The sequence below is a fragment of the Notolepis coatsorum genome, assembly GCF_963971535.1.
Source record: "Notolepis coatsorum genome assembly, chromosome: 16".
Classification (NCBI taxonomy): Eukaryota; Metazoa; Chordata; class Actinopteri; order Aulopiformes; family Paralepididae; genus Notolepis; species Notolepis coatsorum.
The window spans coordinates 87,121,541-87,140,045 of NC_140180.1; the positions used below are offsets into that span (position 1 = coordinate 87,121,541).

The window sequence follows — 18,505 nt, forward strand, 5'->3', positions numbered from 1 at the left end:
CGCTCTGGAGCTTTCTCTTATGGGTTTAATTCACTTTTCAAATTACAAAGGAAGAGGTTGTCTTCAAAATTCACAAGAAGGTTATATCCACCCTATTTAGAAATATTTGAGAATGATGCTCTATCATAAGCAAATAAACAGCAGTTTATATTTCCCTGTTTAATTCAGTGAACTGAGAGTGAATTGACCCCTGCTCTGGTTTAACAGGTTGTGTTGGTTGTGGGGGGGGGGTACTTTCTTACTGGTTTCAGAAAGTACTTTTACACTTGAATTCACTGAATTGAAAGGCAACTGCCCTACAATCGGTTCAATCTGCCTTATCGCTCAGAATACCAGCATCACTTCTTCACTGCCATAGACCTCTCATGTGTTTTTGTCATTTTAACGAGTTCCCCGGTCCCCCCCCCCCCCCCCCCCCACCCCGCCTACGCTATTTTTAAAAGCCAAATTGCTAACTAAATGACCGGATGTTGCAGAGAATACACAGACGCTGATCTGCAATGCTAAGCTAGTTTCTACGAGCCATTTGAACTGCTGCTTCGAAATTCAAAACCCACTGCCTTATCAGAGAGAGAAATGTATATTAGAAGTATATTAGAAGGCCCTGTTCACAGGAACCACAGCCTGCATGATTCACAGACGAAGGAGCGACCTATTAATAGTCCCTCAACTTTCCTAGAGCTCCAGGAGAATCCTGAAGAGACGGGATCAGCTGGAAACACGTCACCTGCGAGAGGTTTCTTTAAAAAGCCTAGTGAATGGACGATGCTCTGAGGAAGAGCTGAAACGCATCAGCCTGATGTGGCTGTATAATACAAATGTTAAAGTGAAGTATTGTTTTTATGGAGTGCCGCCATTCAGCACCCGTATCGGTATCAACGCATCCCTAATCACTACTGCCGCCCTCTTCATCACGTCCTCCTCGCCTTCCTCGAGGCCGCGGCGCGCCTCTGGTTGATGGCCTTGGTGCTGGCCCGCAGCTTGCGCAGACGTAGCTGCCGCAGCCTGAGCTGCAGGTCCCGGGGGATCTTGTCCCCCTTGGCCAGGAGGTCCCTCAGCCTCTGCCTGGGCGTCTTGGTGAGGCGGAAGTCACAGATGGTGGGGTAGTGGTCGTACATGACGCTGCAGGTGCGGGTGGACGGGAAGTAGCCTTCGGCGCTGACCGTTATCTGGTACTCCCCGGGGTTCAGCAGGCGCCAGTAGTCGCCATCCGTAACTGTGAGAAGAGAAGGGCACATATATGATGGCTGTCGTGAAACGGAATAATAATAATACACTTTATTTGTATAGCACCTTTCATACAAGAATTATTACACAGTAAAATAGACATACAGTCTTTCGTCCCTGTTAGATGGTCACACAGTTTAAAACCTGATGGTTTTTCTTCCTGCTTGATACCCACATAGTTTAAAACCTGACAGTATTTATTTCTGTTTGATACCCACACAGTTTAAAACCTGACAGTCTTTCTTCCTGCTTGATACCCACACAGTTTAATTAAAACTTGTCAGTATTTCTTCCTGCTTGATACCCTCACAGTTTAAAACCTGACAGTCTTTCTTTCTGTTTGATACCCACACAGTTTAAAACCTGACAGTCTTTCTTCCTGCTTGATACCCGCACAGTTTAAAACCTGACACTCTTTCTTTCTGTTTGATACCCACACAGTTTAAAACCTGACAGTCTTTCTTTCTGTTTGATACCCACACAGTTTACAACCGGTCAGTATTTGTTCCGGTTTGATACCGAACACAGTTTAAAACGTGTCAGTATTTCTTCCTGCTTGATACCCACACAGTTTAAAACCTGATAGTCTTTCTTCCTTTTTGATACCCACAGTTTAGAACCTGATGGTTTTTCTTCCTGCTTGATACCCACACAGTTTAAAACCTGACAGTCTTTCTTTCTGTTTGATACCCACACAGTTTACAACCGGTCAGTATTTGTTCCGGTTTGATACCGAACATAGTTTAAAACCTGACAGTATTTCTTCCTATTTGATACCCTCACAGTTTAAAACCTGATGGTCTTTCTTCCTGCTTGATATCCACTGAATTTCAGCTTTAAAGTAAGTTATTCTTGTTCTGGATCAGTTGAGTATTCAAAAAGCAGGCACCTAGTCACTGTCTAACACTATAAAAAAGGAGGACTAGAAATCAATTCTAGCCATTTTGTCTGTGGCTGGTAAGTCTGTCAATTGGACAGGCCACTTTGGCAGGTACTGTAGCCAATACCATGCAGCTTTGTGTTGATACAAACATACCTGATCTGATATGATGATCAATGTCATCCACCTGTATGATGGCATCTGGTATTCCAGCTTCGGTGTCTTTGTCACGTACCACACCCTTTATTCCTCTGTGGACCTACACAACAAACATAAAGTAATGCATGGGAATGGGTCACAAAACATGCAGTAATACATTAAAGGTGCTGTAAGTGGTATTGTTTGTGTTAGAATAAGTGGTCTACATGTTAAAATAGTAGCTCTACATTCAAACAGCCATCACTGATATAGAGTGTTTGTTCAGTAACATTAGTCTCTATAAAGAAAATCTAGTATTGTGACAGCTTGTACGCACACGCTGCAATAGGCCTCTGATCTAAAGAGTGTGGGGGCTAAAAAAAATTGTATCTGGCATGCGACCACACTATAAGGTCGTGGGCAGTCTGACCTAATACATAAATCAACATAAGTCAAACACACTGGGCTGGGGAAGAGCAAGGGGCCCCAAGCTGGACCCTCGTCCCCTGTTTGCCAGAGATAGTAGACTATGGCGCAAGAGAGACGTGCATTACTGAGTGCCTCATTGACTGTTTAAGCACCGTGACAGATCAGCCTAAGGTCAATAGGACACTGGATTCCCTAACATGGAACTTCAATACCCTCTTTCACGGACAACATAGACAACTACTCCAACCATCTGGGAGGGACGAAAGAGCCACTGTGGGCTCAAGCTGTGCACAAGACAAGTGATAATTAATGATAACAACAAGCACATATCTACTAACATTTATCAGAAAATTAGATATGAAATATTTGCGGTAATATCAGTTTTGGTGTGTGATATCACACTGACATTACCATACGGTTCAATGCAATCAAACATCAATTTGATTATTTATTTATTGTGTTATATGTGATTCTGCACATTATGTGAGCAGATGCAGTGATACCAATATTGAACAAATAAATCTGAATGATTATTCAGATGTACATTTCTGCCATATCTGGCAGAGTGGCTGTGAGTGACTCTGTGACAGTGCTGGTCTCTACAGGTGCATCTCAATAAATTAGAATATATAATAGGAAAAGTTCATTTATTTCAGTAATTAAATTCAAAAAGTGAAAATCAGATATTATATAGATTCCTTACACACAGAGTGAAATATTCCAAGCCTTTATTTCAATTTCAATTTGAATGATTATGGCTTACAGCTAATGAAAACCCAAAATTCAGTATCTGAGGAAATTTGAATATTACATAAGACCAATAAAAGAATATATATATATTACAGAAATGTCGGCCTACTGAAAAGTATATGCACTCAATACTTGGTCAGGGCTCCTTTTGCATGAATCAATGCGGCGTGGCATGGAGGCAAACAATATATTTCCTCAATATTCAAATGTATTGCGATGCACCTGTATAAGATGCTTAGCATGGAAACAGACCTGCTCCATGTAGACCAGCAGAGATTCTCTGTTGTGCTCCCATTCAGCCGGCAGCTCGCTGGCGTGAGGGAACTTGTCACAGGACAGCTCCACAGTCACCTCGAAGCAGTTGGTGTGCAGGTAGCTGAAGTCATTCATACCTGAAGAGACACAATGACCCGGATTCAGTTTAGGCCAAGCTAGTGCTTTTTATTCAACGTCTCCTCCATCTTGCTACAGTAACGAGTTTTTTTATTAAAAAAAATATTTACCTCCAGTAAAATATGCTATAAATTTGAACAAATGGCTGGGTCTAATTTTGCCATAATAATAAACAAGAAGATTTATTAGTTATCACAGATCATGTCTTCTACACTGACATGCTTAATACATACATATTCAATATTTGAATTTCAACGATTTTTCAAATCATGTTTTTATTACAATGCAGTTAATTGGTTTAAAGTTGTGAGTTTTTTGGAATGTTTTTTCTCAGAATTCCATCTTAAAATTCTACTATAGCTTTCAAAGTCCAACATCCATTGTGAAATCATCATTAGAATGCTCAATTCTCAAAATTCCAATCTCATTATGTGAAACCGTACCACCTGAAAGGGTTAACATCGAACCCCAGGTTGTGCTTATTGTTGTAGGCCTACAGAAGCTGATGGTCCTATGAGGTCAAATGAGCTGTTCAACACTATAAAGCAACCATATGTGTATATACAGCAGTATGCAGGGTTAAATTATCTTGAAGCTCCCATTGGTGCGTTTAAATTAATTCTAAATTGAAATTCTAGTGTGTCTAATTTTGTCTCTTTAGAAGCCCCCAACTATTGACAATTTAACCCCCCCCCCCCTATCATTTGAACCCTGGCAGTCTGATGATCCAAAAGAGTTTTGTTCATACTTCCTGGTACGTTGTGCCAGTCGGCTCCGTTGATGATGTTATTGTAGGAATTCAGGAAGTCTTTATTGTGACAGACCCGGCGGTCAGGGTTGGACATCACCTGTCGGAATTATACATTAAATACACGGGTTGGAGAAGGAGACGTGATGGAATCTGGACGGGAGGAATGGACTTGTGCATTGTTCTGTCTCATGGTGCACAGTAATGAAAAAAATGGGATCAATCAAGTACAACTGAAGTTACTATATTGTGAGAAAGAACGAGACAAGAGATCTCTCTCTCTCTCTCTCTCTCTCTATCTCTCTCAAGTACAGGATGTGGTGCAGGTATGTGAAGACCGAAGGAACAGCTGATTGACATCTACCGGCTGATTACTCTACCTATTTAGACCTGGCTCAGATGTCATGAGGCTGCCAGATCGTAGTTTCTTATTTACCAGTCAGTCTTTATAGTATTGCTTAGGGATGCTCGATATTGGCTTTTTTTACCGATACCGATATACCGATATTGTCCAACTCTTAATTTCCGATACCGATATCAACCGATACCGATATGCAGGGTTTCCCACGCCAAAAAACGGAATAATTTCAGGTAATTAACATTACATATCTCTTGTCGTGTAATTAACACAACATTATGCATACTTTGACAATAAATAAAATAATAATTTGTTCTTACTTGCTTGCCTGGGTAAATAAAAGTTAAAGGTGACATGCATTATAAATGAAATTTTTCAGTCTCTAGCATTGTATCATAGTAATAGGAGTTAGTATCAATGTGTTTTAGTGTCTAAATACCATATTGGCGGATTGCCCTGATGCAGCTCAGACCATTTCCTGCTCCAGTAAATTAGGCCATCCTGATTTGAAGGCCTGAGTGACGTCACTCAGCCTCTGGGTAGCGGACAGTGATGTGATTGGCTCTGTGGTTGTAGCTAATGCCCGCCCACAATCTACCTAGACTGACTACACAGCGAGTGGAAACCACTTCCTCATACTGCGGCAGAGTGAAACCCACCTCTGCATGCACTCTGGAGGGAGAGAGAGAGAGAGAGATAGAGAGCATTCGGGAGCACTTGGGGGGGGGGGGGGGGGGGGGGCCTGCCGCGCGGCACACACCCCCGAACGGGAGAGGGAGAGAGTGACTGAAAGAAAAAAAGAAAGGAAGAGAGAGGGAGGCCCCCCCCCCCCCCCCCATTCGGGAGCACAAGCTGCCCGCGGCACACCCGAACGGGAGAGGGAGAGAGTGAAAGAAAGGAAAAAAGAAAGGAAGAGAGAGGGAGGGAGGGAGGGAGAGAGGGGGCCTTATCAATAGCCTCTCTCTCTCTCTCTCTCTCTCTCTCTCTCTCTCTCTCTCTCTCTCTCTCTAAAGGCCTCTGCATGCTACAGAAACTTCAAAGCAACTGCAACACAACATCGACAAAGCAACGGTGTTTTAGACACTCTGCCTTTATGCTTCTGCAACATCGATGCGCAAAGTTAGTTTAACTAAAGTTAGTTTAGGTTTGTGTTAACGTTAGATAATGTACAAAATAAACGTATTTCCTGTGATTTTAGACGTCGCTCTTTTATTTTGAAATCCCCCAACCGGAAGTGTTATAGTGTCTGTTGCTAGCAGCTTAACTTTCTGTGCTTTTCGAGCTAACGTTACCGTAACGTCATTCGTTTTCAATGGAGTGGACCTCGGCTCACATGCAGCTCAAACTACCTATTGGAATAAATTAATTGATTGATGTTTAACTTGTCCCTGTGTGTGTCCAGTCATTTCGACTAGCAAACGTTGTATTTAACGTTAAAGTTACCTCAGGATACCATTGTATTTAGTTGGTAAGCTATGTAGCTAATGTGGATAGCATTTTGTATAGCACCAATGCTAGCTGGCTGGCTACAGCTTTATTTACTAAATTATGGAGGCTTTTTAATCGTCAAGGTAAGAGAGGATTTGTCATGATCAACTGAAGGCGTATGCTATGGAACAATATGTGCTTGGGTTTTCAGAAAAAGGCCAGCTATGTGACGCTAATTATTTAGCATCAACGCTGGCTGGCTACAACAATGGCGGATGGTATTCTCTGCGAGACCAATATTATTCTATGACAGCCCCGGCCCCATTCGCTAACCAACCAATCACTGCTATGCAATATCAACGCAACGGTTGTTTAGGTTAGATTTTGGAGACATGTACGCAGCATCCTCGCAACACAGTCTACAAGACCCTAAACAACAACCGCGCTGAAATCGCGCTGATGTTGTGTTGAAGTTGCTTTGAAGTTGCTGTAGCATGTAGAGGCCTTAACTCTCTCTCTCTCTCCCACCCCACCCCCCCCCTCTCTCTCTCTCTATCTCTCTCTGTCTACCAGTCGCAGACTGTGTGGACTGACTGTCACTCAAAGTGCTTATGGGCGGAGCCAGGCCATAACAGCCTGAAATCCTGAGGATGAAAAATGATGGTTTTGAGTACTTGATTACAAATATAAAACAATGCATTAAAAAAAAAAAAAACGTACAGATGTCTTCAATAGACTCACAGGAATTGTGTAAAGTTGGCCATATAGTGCTAGGAATAGCAATGCATGTCCCCTTTAAATAAATGTAAAAAAAAAAAAGTTTTAAATTTTTTTTGAAAACCGATACCGATATTTTCCGATATCAAATTTGTATGCCAATATCGGCCGATAATATCGGTAGGCCAATAATATCGGACATCCCTAGTATTGCTCGTTCTCATGGCAGTCCTTGTTCGTTTGCTTTGTCTAACTTGTCTTGTCCTTTTTTGCTCACAGTATCTGCACCTGGGTTCTGGCTATATTACAAGAATACTCTACTTTGACCACTTTTCCCTTTACCAATTTTAGTATCTCATTCGAGTTGTCGTTATATTCACTTTACCTATTAGCATCTCGTTAGGATGTCCTTATATCCGCTCCTTTGGAGGGAGTTTCGGTGGAGACGAAAGACCTAACCTGGTTGGTGCTGGCGTACACCGTGGCCAGCCAGCGGAAGAAGCTCTCGTCGGCAGTGGGCGTGTGCTCGTGGGGCGCCCAGTCGACGGTCATGTCGTAGGGGTAGGTGACCACCAGCTCCCCCCCGTGCAGGTTAGCACTCAGCACGAACGGGATGTTCTGCATCCAGTTGATGACCGCTCGCGTCTCAGCCGCCACCTGCCATGAGGTCGGTAAATATCTTCAGTAAGGTCATAAAGTATAACCGATACAATACGAATGATCACAATGACTACGCACTCAAAAATTATATTTATAATGTCTTTATATTTTAATAATTCTGGGAAAATTACAAATGTTTCAGTCCTAGGCCATTATCAGTGGTCAAAGTACATACAACAGATACAATATAAAGACGATCATTCACATGAAATGTATGAAACGTAATGATAAACAGCAGTTAAATTAGAGGTGGGCAGTAACGGTCTAAAATGTATATCACAGTATTTAGACAATTTGGACGATAACGGTATATAATATCATGGTATATTTGTTTTTCTTATAATAATAATAATAATAGAAAAAATGCTTTAGGAACAGTACAAGACTCTGGAATGCGCGTGCACACACACACACACACACACACACACACACACACACAAACACAAAAGAGAGAGGGATAATGGCTTATAGCAGACTTAACGATTTTAGAATATTTCAGCTAATGAAGTGAAATATTTATTATCATCAACTATCCAGTTCGTTTTTATAGAGTAACGTTTGGCTACTGTAACTGAGGGGTACAATTCCCTGACTGTATTGATAAGTATGGTATCATTAAACCACTACCGCTTTATGTACTTTAATTACTGGCCATACAGTACATGATATATAAATATGATGAACACTTCCCACAATGAATCGGTTCCACACAAAGTGGTAATTAAGTATTTATTGCAGCAAAAGGTACATAATATACTTCTCTATTTTACTTTGGATGCGCTTATAAGGCAAAGGAATGTGCGTAGGCAAATCAATAATGAATGTCCATTCTCTGGTTACGCAGGAGGTAATTATACAACCTGAATCTTAGGGAATTATATCTATGGTACACTAGTAATATATAGCGGGAGATACTGGAAGGGTCCCCCCGGTTGTAAGCCAGCAGGGGTAGAGGATCTGTCGGTAGTAGAGAGTCTGGTCAACGATGACTAAGGAGACTCCAAGTACAGGAGACGGTGCAATAGTCTCTTGATCCACAGACGAATACAGCTGTTCTCCGTAGACTGTAGCTCCACAGTGAAGAAAGCTAGCCGGCCTCAGGCTCTCTGAGGCGCAGACTCGACGTGGCTCCTCACAGGGTAAATCCCACACATGTAGGCGTCTGCGATTCTCCGCTCCATAAATCACAGGACCAAAACAAATATAATCCAGCCGCAAAGGGCTATGTAGTCGTCGGGTAGATTAATCCAGTGTACATGTCCACACGGTTCTCGTCTAGGTCTCCTCGGGTGAAAGCGCCATGAAAGCAGCCCAGCCTGGATAAGCACTCTAGCTGGTACGAGGAAGCGTTGGTGATGCTGGTCACTGTAGAACTTTAGCCGCACGATACACTATACACAAATAGACTATTACTGACTTAATAGAAATATGTCGCACTCGACGGTATAGCGCCAAACTCTGACAATTCAGTTATTAATTCGCACGCGGTCTCAATGCTCTATTTGGGGCCAAACAGGCCATACTTCACCGCACGGAGTATCGTGGGTGAGGCTTCAACTTATTGGGTAACTCTACTTCTGTATTCACCTGCGCCATATTTATATGCACGGCGAACAATCTAGTGCCAACCTCATTTCTGTCTCGTATCCCTGGGCAAGGCCGGGCATGTACAGACATGTCTTGACGGTGGCCTTGAACCTGACTCTGGAGGCATGGCCCTGGCGCCTGTGGACCGCTGTCCAATAGGAGAATGAAATATTATGGTCTGTACTAGGCTAAAGGGATATTCCGTGTATATGTACAAGGAATATACAAGGGATATCAAACGATATACAAATACTATGCAATATATATCAATCAATAAATATATATATTCGGTTTAATCTGATCCTTTGTAACAGCTACTTAATAATGGGTCAACTTCTTGACATGTCATTTTCCACAACCTAGTTTATTATCTTTTAATGACAACGTGCAGTTCGCTAGCTTTTTTGGCCTACTTTGTATATGTGAAAAAGTATTTTTTACATTCAAAGAGCCTAAAAGTAGCCATCTACCGGTACATCTGGTAGAGTCAAATCTCTACATTGGCACAGATTTCTACCGGTATACCGGTTCTACCGGTTCAATCCACCCTTAAGTTCAATAATAGATGACAAGTGAAAATCACCACATTTCTTATCTGGGTCCTTGTTAGTAGATCAATGTAAATGAAGGCTTGTGAAGCAGTATTTAGGAACTCACATAGGCCTCCTCAGAGGTGTAAAACTCTGGGATCGGGAAGTAGTGGTTGATGAGTTTAGACTTGTCCGTCTCCAACTCGATGGCCTTCCACATGCCCGAGTTGAGGTCAGCGAAGTTGTGGTTCATGTCGAAGCCCTCGTAGCTGTAGCGTCCCGTGGCCCACCCTGCCATCTCTGACCCCTAGGGGGCAAAATAAGAACAACAAGAAGACGGGGAAATATGAACGTTTCAATTCAATCCACCATCATCTGTAATCCTCATCATCACCCTTATCATTATCATCATCGTCATTGAATTGAGAGAAATTAGATATAACTGATCCCATGAAAATAAACTCTAAAATCTTTCATCTGCGTTGTAATCATCTGTATTCAGGTATAATCCTATTGCATATTTTCATGGCTGGGGGGGGGGGGGGGGGAACGTGCAAACTTGTTTTATATCACTCTGTGAATATGAACATAGTCCATGCTACTTTGCTGGTTCCAAATGAACATGGATTATGAAGCTAGCAAAGCGTAGAAATACATATACAGCTGTGATATGGAGTGAGCAAAGCGTAATGGTATATATACAGCTGTGATATGAAGTGAGCAAAGCGTAATGGTATATATACAGCTGTGATATGAAGCTTGCAAAGTGTAGCGATACATATACAGCTGTGATATGAAGCAAGCAAAGCGTAGTGGTAAATATATAGCTGCCTGTGATATGAAGCAAGCAAAGCATAGTGGTACATACAGCTGTGATATGAAGCTAGCAAAGCGTAGTGGTTGTAACGGAAATTTAGTATTGTGACAGTTTGATTCAGTTTGGGTCGCCAGGGACTTTCCATATGTATTACGCATACGAATCACACTCTGCAATAGACCTATGGGGGCTAAACATTTATATCTGGTGTGCCACCACACTATACGGACACAGTCAGTCTGACCTAATGTCATAAATCAAACTCACTGGGCTGGGGGAGAGCAAGGGGCCCCAAGCTGGACCCTCGTCCCCTGTTTGCCGGAGAGCGCATGATACGCTCCATTACTGTTAAAGGTGCCTCATTGACTGTTTAAGCACCGTGACAGATCAGCCTAAGGTCAATAGGACACTGGATTCCCTAACATGGAACTTCAAAACCCTCTTTCACGGACAACATAGACAACTACTCCCACCAGCTGGGAGGGAAAGAGCCACCGTGGGCTCAAGCTGTGCACAAGACAAGACTAGTGACAACAGACTAGATTTATTGACGGACACGGAAGAAGTGGGGACATGCCACGTGCTAATGAGCCTTAGACAACTGTAGAATTGGCGCACGCACGCGCACGCACGCACGCACACACACACACACACACACACACACACACACACACACACACACACACACACACACACACACTGATGAGAAGTGGAGCCTGGGAAAAGAGACTGAATATGTTTTTATTCCCCAGGGTGATATCCGTTAGCGGTACATATACAGCTGTGATATGAAGCTAGCAAACTGTAGTGGTACATATACAGCTGTGATATGAAGCTAGCAAAGTGAAGCGGTACATATGGGAACCAGCTGTACCTACTGTACCTGTTTGAAGGCTGTCTCATATCCGTCAGGGTTCATGGAGGGCAGCAGGTGGATGCGTGTCTCCTTCACCAGACGGACCACCCGCTGGTCGCCCCGCTTGTACTCCAGACACAGGTACTGCATCAGGTTTAGCAGCAGCTCCCTTCCCAGTGCTTCATTACCGTGCATCCCAGCCACATAACGGAACTCTGGCTCACCTGCAGAGGGCGCCAAAAACACAGAAAAAGAGATAAGAGTTAGAGGCAGCCAAAAGCTCAGCCTCCACAACGATTTGAAAAGTCGCTGGTCTACAGCGAGCCACAAAACACTGTAGCATGAGGTTAATTGACAACTTGACAAGTCTGTCTCTGTTTCCTGAAATAGCAGATAAGGAACAAAACACATCATTTTGACATATTTTGCTCATAGTTTCAACGTCAAGTTTGAAAGACTACAAGGGGGGGGGGGGGGGTGAGGGGGATATTTGTTGTTAAAGGGGACATGCATTGCTATTCCTTTCACTATTTGGGCAACTTTATACAATTCCTGTGAGTCAATGGAACACAAAAAATGTATTGTTTTATATTTTTAATCAATTACTCAAAAGCAAAAAATTTCGACTTCAAGATTCCAAGCTGTTTGTGCTGGGCTCCGCCCATAATCGCTTTGAGTGACAGTTGCCCACAGTCTGCGACTGGCACAGAGAGAGAGGTAGAAAGATTGAGGGGGATACAAATTAATTTCGCCGCGGGGGGCATAATCCCACGGGACAATGCATTGGTAACTTGTTTCAAATGACAATATATACCGCTGTGAATATTATTGCAGGGATTGGAATATGGGCGTGCGCGTGGGAGTCAAAGATATTTTGACAGTGATATCCCAGGGAGAAGTCCCACACCAGCCCCGCGCGCACACACATTTACACACTCCTGCGTGCGGTCCCTCTCTCTTTCTCTCTACCAGGGAGAAGCCCATCCACGGCGCCGGTCAGGTTGTGTGTAAAATGCATGTGTGTTTGTGTTTCCCCGCGCGCTGGTCAGGTTGTCCCTGCGCGCTGTCAGTTTGTGTGTAAAATGCGTGTGTGTTTGTTTCCCCGACAGAAGCTCCTCTCTCTCTCTCTCTCTCTCTCTCTCTATCTCTCTCTCCCTCTCGCTCGCTTGTTCTCTGCCTCTGTCAAAACCCGCTTGAGGAAGTGCAGGTATTTCCACTCGCTCTGCTGTTGTTGAGCGAATGGTTGAGTTATGCAGATCAGTGCCTTATTCACGTCAGCAAAACAGTCAATAATTCACTGGGGGAAGAGAATGTCTCAACTGAATTAGAGCAATCCGCCAATATGGTAATTAGAGACACAGACCCATTGATACTAACCCCCCATTGCTATAAAACAATGCTAAACACTGGAAAAGGCCATTTATAAGACACGGGACCTTTAAGTGGTAATCTGTAAGATTCTAATTGTTTTTGGCGACATCTATTGGTGATAACTGGTCAGTGCTGTGGGGATGTTGCACATTGACTTGTTGCTTTCCATCTTGAAAATGCATGCTAACTACTGAATTAGTATCCTTTTCATTCCAAATGAAATGCTGTTGCATCACTTCCTGTGTACCGGATGAATTTCCCGGGAAAAGAGCCAAGAACAGCGAATGTAAAAACATTCATGAACTGGGTATATAGGTGGAATGAATCATGACTGGTCTGGGTTATATCAATTGCTGATAGAGTGGCAAAAATATGTTTATTTCTATGGAAATGTTCTGAGATTATTACTTTAAAACTTTACTTGATTGTAATGTTTGCGTGTCCCACACCGTTCAACCCGGTTGCTCATTCGCTTCCCAACTCTACAGGCACATCCATCCCTCGAGGCAAGTCATTCTAAGTAGCGTATGGTAGTTCAAGAGATTCCAGCTCTAACCTGGAAATACAGCTTCTTGGGAAAACGTTAAGGAATTTCTGATGTATTTGTTGCTTCATGACATAATCCTCACAATCCTGGGTCCTCAAAGGTTGAATAATCAACCATGCAATCCTTTCAAGTCCCAAGCTGGGGGTTTTGTTTTTGGCCATATAAGGGTGGGGTATACAGTGTTTCCCCTACCATTGCCTTGGCGGGGCGGCCCACCCCTCCAGAAAAAATTTAAATAAAAAAAAGAAATTATAAAAACAAATAGGCGATGCGCTCGCCACTAACGCAGGATATGCTGGTATCGAGCCCAGCTCTCTGCGTTGCTACCGGCTTGGCCGGCCGTCATACTAACACGATTGGCAGTGTTAGAGGGTGGGAAAGCCGGTGGGTGGGGATTGGACGTTGTGGACAGCGACTCCTACAGGTCGGTTGGTGCGCCTGTACAGCAGAATCAGAAGTATCGGGGGCAGCGTCCCTCCACGCGTTACTCCTCGCCACTGAGAGATCGCGCTGTCTGGTGAAAAGATGCAACAGCTGCCTCCTTGTGTACCGGAGGGGACACGTTATGCAAGGCTTGGTCCTCACTGCAGCCGACCAGTGGGAGGCGTAGTCTAGCAGCGTTCGAGACAGGGGAGGGGAGAATTGGAAATATGAAATTGGGATGGGAGAAAAATGGGGAGAACTTTTTTTTTATTAACGTTTGCTTTAAACACAGGAATGTTGGCGAGCTAGCTAAATTATACATAAATTGGTTTTCATATAAATCAATCTTCACTAAGACATTAAAACGGTGGGTCGGCACGCAGAGACGCAGAAAAAAGCTACCAAATCCATTCCGAGACAACTCCGAGACTGACTAGCATTGCGTGTAACAAGTCTCAGGGCTAGATCCACAAAGAATGGATTGCACGATGCTAGTTGCACCCTTACTTACAATTCATTATGAATTGAAAATGGGGGACCCTGATGTAAACAAGACGAAAGTCTTTCTCTGGTCTGCATCCCCTTAACAATTGTGTGTATTGAGCCGTACTGTATTGTACCCATTCTGCAATCTGTTAATAACATTTTCATTCAATCAATCACCTTGTTAATATTTATTTACCTAATTTATGTGCAATCGTTTCATTTCAGCTCAGTGTAGAGAAATGCACCGATACTAACAACCGCCTTACTGCGCGCGCCTATGACGACACTGTTGACACCACGTATCCGTGACACGCGCGCCCCGCAAAAACACTAGTCATTTTGGGGGCCTACCACCCCCCCCTGAAAAAAATCCCAGGGGAAACACTGGTATATTCTCATACACCCTGTAGGTCTGTTTTATTCTAGTGTTTACACATATTGAGCAGAAAGAGATTTAACACGCTTTTATAGTTCATATAGCCTGGTATTTCAGCGATATCCGATAGCAGCATCAGTATTGGTACATCCTTACCCAGACAATTCAAAAGTCAAAACAATGGTTTGCAGATGCCAGCCTTTCACTGACCCCTGTCTTGTCTGCTGCTTAGTTCACCCACATAACTGTCCATCAGGCTGGCGGGTAGGTCAGAAATGTAGCACATCCTCCCTGGCTGGGTTTCAGCTCAGTCCCACTTAAAGGGGAATGCCCAAATTCACACATATTCTTCCAGCGTCCCGGGGCAGTTCATTGTCTATGGAGCAGTCCCAGATTTGACAACCCAGTGACATCACAGACTGGAGGGTTCTCTCTCTCTCTCTCTCTCTCTCTCTCTCTCTCTCTCTCTCTCTCTCTGATTTCTAGCTTTAGGAGAGAGTGGTGCGTGTTCACAAACACTGACTGTCCAGCATAATATGTGGATTCTTAAAACGGGTCCCCTTTAAAGACTGAGCTTGATCAGAAGGGCAAATGTTTTCCTCCAACAGTTTTATTTCAGATGAGCTCATTAGTAAATTTCACAGGAATAGTGTATACATAGACATGTGCCAGATTTTGCTAAATATGCCCCTTTTTCTCACGTTTAGAGACAGACTTTCTTTATTGAACACTTTACGCAATTGGTTTAATTCAAACAAGCTCTACAGCCAAATTCATATGTGTCATTAATTCATATGTGTTTAGATAATACTTTATGATTTGAACACAAGATGCATCTGTTCCTGTACTAAAGGGTCTTCTATATTCAGAGAGTTTTTTTTTTTTTTTTTTTTTTTACAAATGTTTTGAATGAAGTAAGCACTATGAAGCACTTAGGTTGACATAATTAGTTCAATTGTTTATGCAGGAGTGATCGGAGAAATTCTCTGAGATAAAAAGATTTCCATTTCAAGGTTCACCTACATTTGTGAGGGAGGACTGATGAGATTAAGTCAGGGTCAACTACATATCAAGTATTGATGTAAGAACTCTCTTGCTTACTTGACCACCATATAAACTTCACTTCAATAAAACAAGACCAGTGTTTCTATTTTAACCCTAAAGCCCACATAGACAAAGGTTCGCCTGGACAATGTGTTATATTTTTGCAAGTTCTGAGCTTATTCTTTGAATCAGTATCAAATGTTATACCTTTTATGAACCTACCCTTTATTTCTGGTGCAGTGTCAAGTCACCATCATACATTAAATTTGTGTTAATGCCCCTCCATCATATAGCCCACATGGGCTCCTATCAATGTCCCTTTCCGCATCTTATCCAAATAGCATAGTTACGCACATGAGTCATGAAGCTGAGTTTCATTCAAGCTGCACACAAATAATATAGTCGGCAGATCAATTGATACAAGAGGAGGCTACTTCAAACCATAGCTTCAAACGCATCAAATCCTTCACTATGATTGTCATCATCACTGTCCCAGTTATCTGGCTCAGAGTCCTTTTCATTTATATGATCTGGATCGTCCTCAACATCCACAACAAGTTCCAATGCTTGTTGAACATTATACCTCTTTTCATGTCTTTTTCTCATTTTATTATAAAACCAGGGACAAGCTCCCCTCTCTATCCTGTTATGAGCGAGTGAGTCTGTCTGCATCTGTGGAGATTCCAACACAGAGTGACTGGACTATAGAGAAATAATAGACATGTTTCATTGGTCCTCCCAGCCCATGTGACCCTTTCTAGCATTTCCATTGGCTATAGGCTAAGCGCTAAAGTCATAGACATATAGATGGAAGGGATTTATGAGCCTGCATGTAAATGTTTCAAGATTCTAGCCAATTCTGAGCAGTAATTCTGTGTACTGCCAGGTAGCCTACAATTCAAATTTATATCCAATTTCAATTATATCCAAAATATTAAAAAATATATATATCCAAAGATATTTCATGTTTTGCTAAACATGTCTAGTGGCGAGTGGGCGTTCCACTTAATTTAGAGGGTTAAGAAGCTTGGACACAGTTTGTTCACCCTGAGGGGATGTCCGGTCGACATGGGTGCATATCTGACACAAAACACATGTTCTGACTTCTGACAGAGTCAATAAACAAGATCTCTGACCGTGACCAGCTGTGGAATAGAAAAAAATTACATCCTTTGGATTGCAACTAGGGCTGGGTATCGAAATTCTATACTTTTATGGTATTGATCGAATTGCTTCAATATCAAACTGCTGTCGTCATCGAAATTTGGTATCGAATGACAATAAGTGACTAATTTTGTTACCTAAGTAGTTAATCTCATCGGTGTCAGTGAGCCAATATGCATTGTGCGGAAGGGTCTGCAGTTATGTAGAAATCGACCTAAGATTTCCCCCTCTAAGTTCATTAGACCTGTTTGATATGTGGGAGTTCAGTTATTATTTTCCACATACTGTTTACTTATACCGTCTGCCTGCTGATATTGCATCTCATGTTGTGTGACAGTGCTGCCATCTACTGGGCAGAGGTGGAAGTGTTTAGTTATCGTGCGTCACTTCCTGTGTCGTTCAACTTGTCCAGACTAGATGAGAGAGAGAAATGCATCCAGCCGGACGGTCACGGACATTTTGACCACTGATGTAAAGTTGCCTATTTCGCAGACATTATTCCACCAGAAAGTGTGAGTTTGAGTAGTTAGCTAGTTATATGTTTAGGAAATGTCAGTGATTCGCGGACTACAGCTAACTATCGTATTTCCAGTTAGCAGTTAGCAGAAGCTAGCTAGGTAGGAGCTAATAGCTAATGTAGCCCGTTGCACATGCGTTGCTAGCTGCTCTGCACTGGACATATCGGACGATATAGCACAGACCGGAGGACATTTTAGCTGGGTTCTGTGCCGAAGGGACTCTGTACAGAGGCACACAACCAGTCATTTGCTAGCTCAGCAGCCGCTAGCACTAGCCTGTTGTACAGAGGCGGTCTTCAGTCTGGCTGTCTGCGTGCTCACTACTGAGCGGAGGAGACACTCGGATACCCAACAGCGGTGCATCTGGTCTGCAGGAGCAGACTGGTAGCGCCAATCGGACCGGGCAGCGTCTTCCCGCCTTCATCGCCACGCAGCAGTTGACTACTCTTCGCCACAGAACCCCTCCGGGTTCTCACCACCAAGCTTACTAACTCTCTCTCCACCTCTCTCGTCCGGCAGAGGGAATTGTTCCTCTGCTGCTACAGTAACCGCGGCAACGTTGGCCAGAACACTTTAGTAGAACAATTTGGGCGCCCATCTAAATTTAGCTATAGTATTTTAATTAGGAATTGTATAAAGTACTAAGAATATTTGTATGTATGTTTGTTCCCTGTGTTAAATATAAAATGGTATTATGGTTCATCAGTTTCCTCGCTCTTTCTAGTCTAGGTGACTTAATTTAATTTAGTTTACTCAGTTGTGTAATTTGGTATCATTAGTTTGGCAGTTAAGGCATCCGACCAGTCCCTAAGGTGACATTTATATACAGTCCTTTAAGCTCTAGCACATGCATGTTTGTTCCAAGATATCATCCACAATGTAACAAAGCCTCCGATTGGCTCACACAGCACATGTGACACACATTATCTCTGCAAAGTTAGGTATCAGCGCGCGGGGGTGGGTAAACTGGGTATTGTTTTGGTATCGGTATCAAATGTTGAACAGACTGAACATGTTATCTTATTAGATAAAACAGATGATGTACTGTATATATTTTT

General features: G+C 42.9%; 1 protein-coding gene across 1 annotated transcript in view; it reads right to left on the minus strand.

The window, feature by feature from the left end:
* Positions 1–426: 426 nt before the first annotated feature.
* Positions 427–18,505, minus strand: part of cpxm1b (carboxypeptidase X (M14 family), member 1b) — a 52,587-nt gene continuing 34,508 nt past the window's right edge. Inside the window, exons 8-14 of the mRNA XM_084331291.1 lie at positions 11,546–11,742; positions 9,973–10,152; positions 7,528–7,725; positions 4,566–4,665; positions 3,677–3,816; positions 2,264–2,366; positions 427–1,216 (exon numbers count right to left, since the gene is read on the minus strand). Coding sequence (XP_084187417.1) covers positions 912–1,216; positions 2,264–2,366; positions 3,677–3,816; positions 4,566–4,665; positions 7,528–7,725; positions 9,973–10,152; positions 11,546–11,742 — 1,223 coding nt within the window. The 3' untranslated portion in view covers positions 427–911. The remainder of the gene's footprint in view (positions 1,217–2,263; positions 2,367–3,676; positions 3,817–4,565; positions 4,666–7,527; positions 7,726–9,972; positions 10,153–11,545; positions 11,743–18,505) is intronic.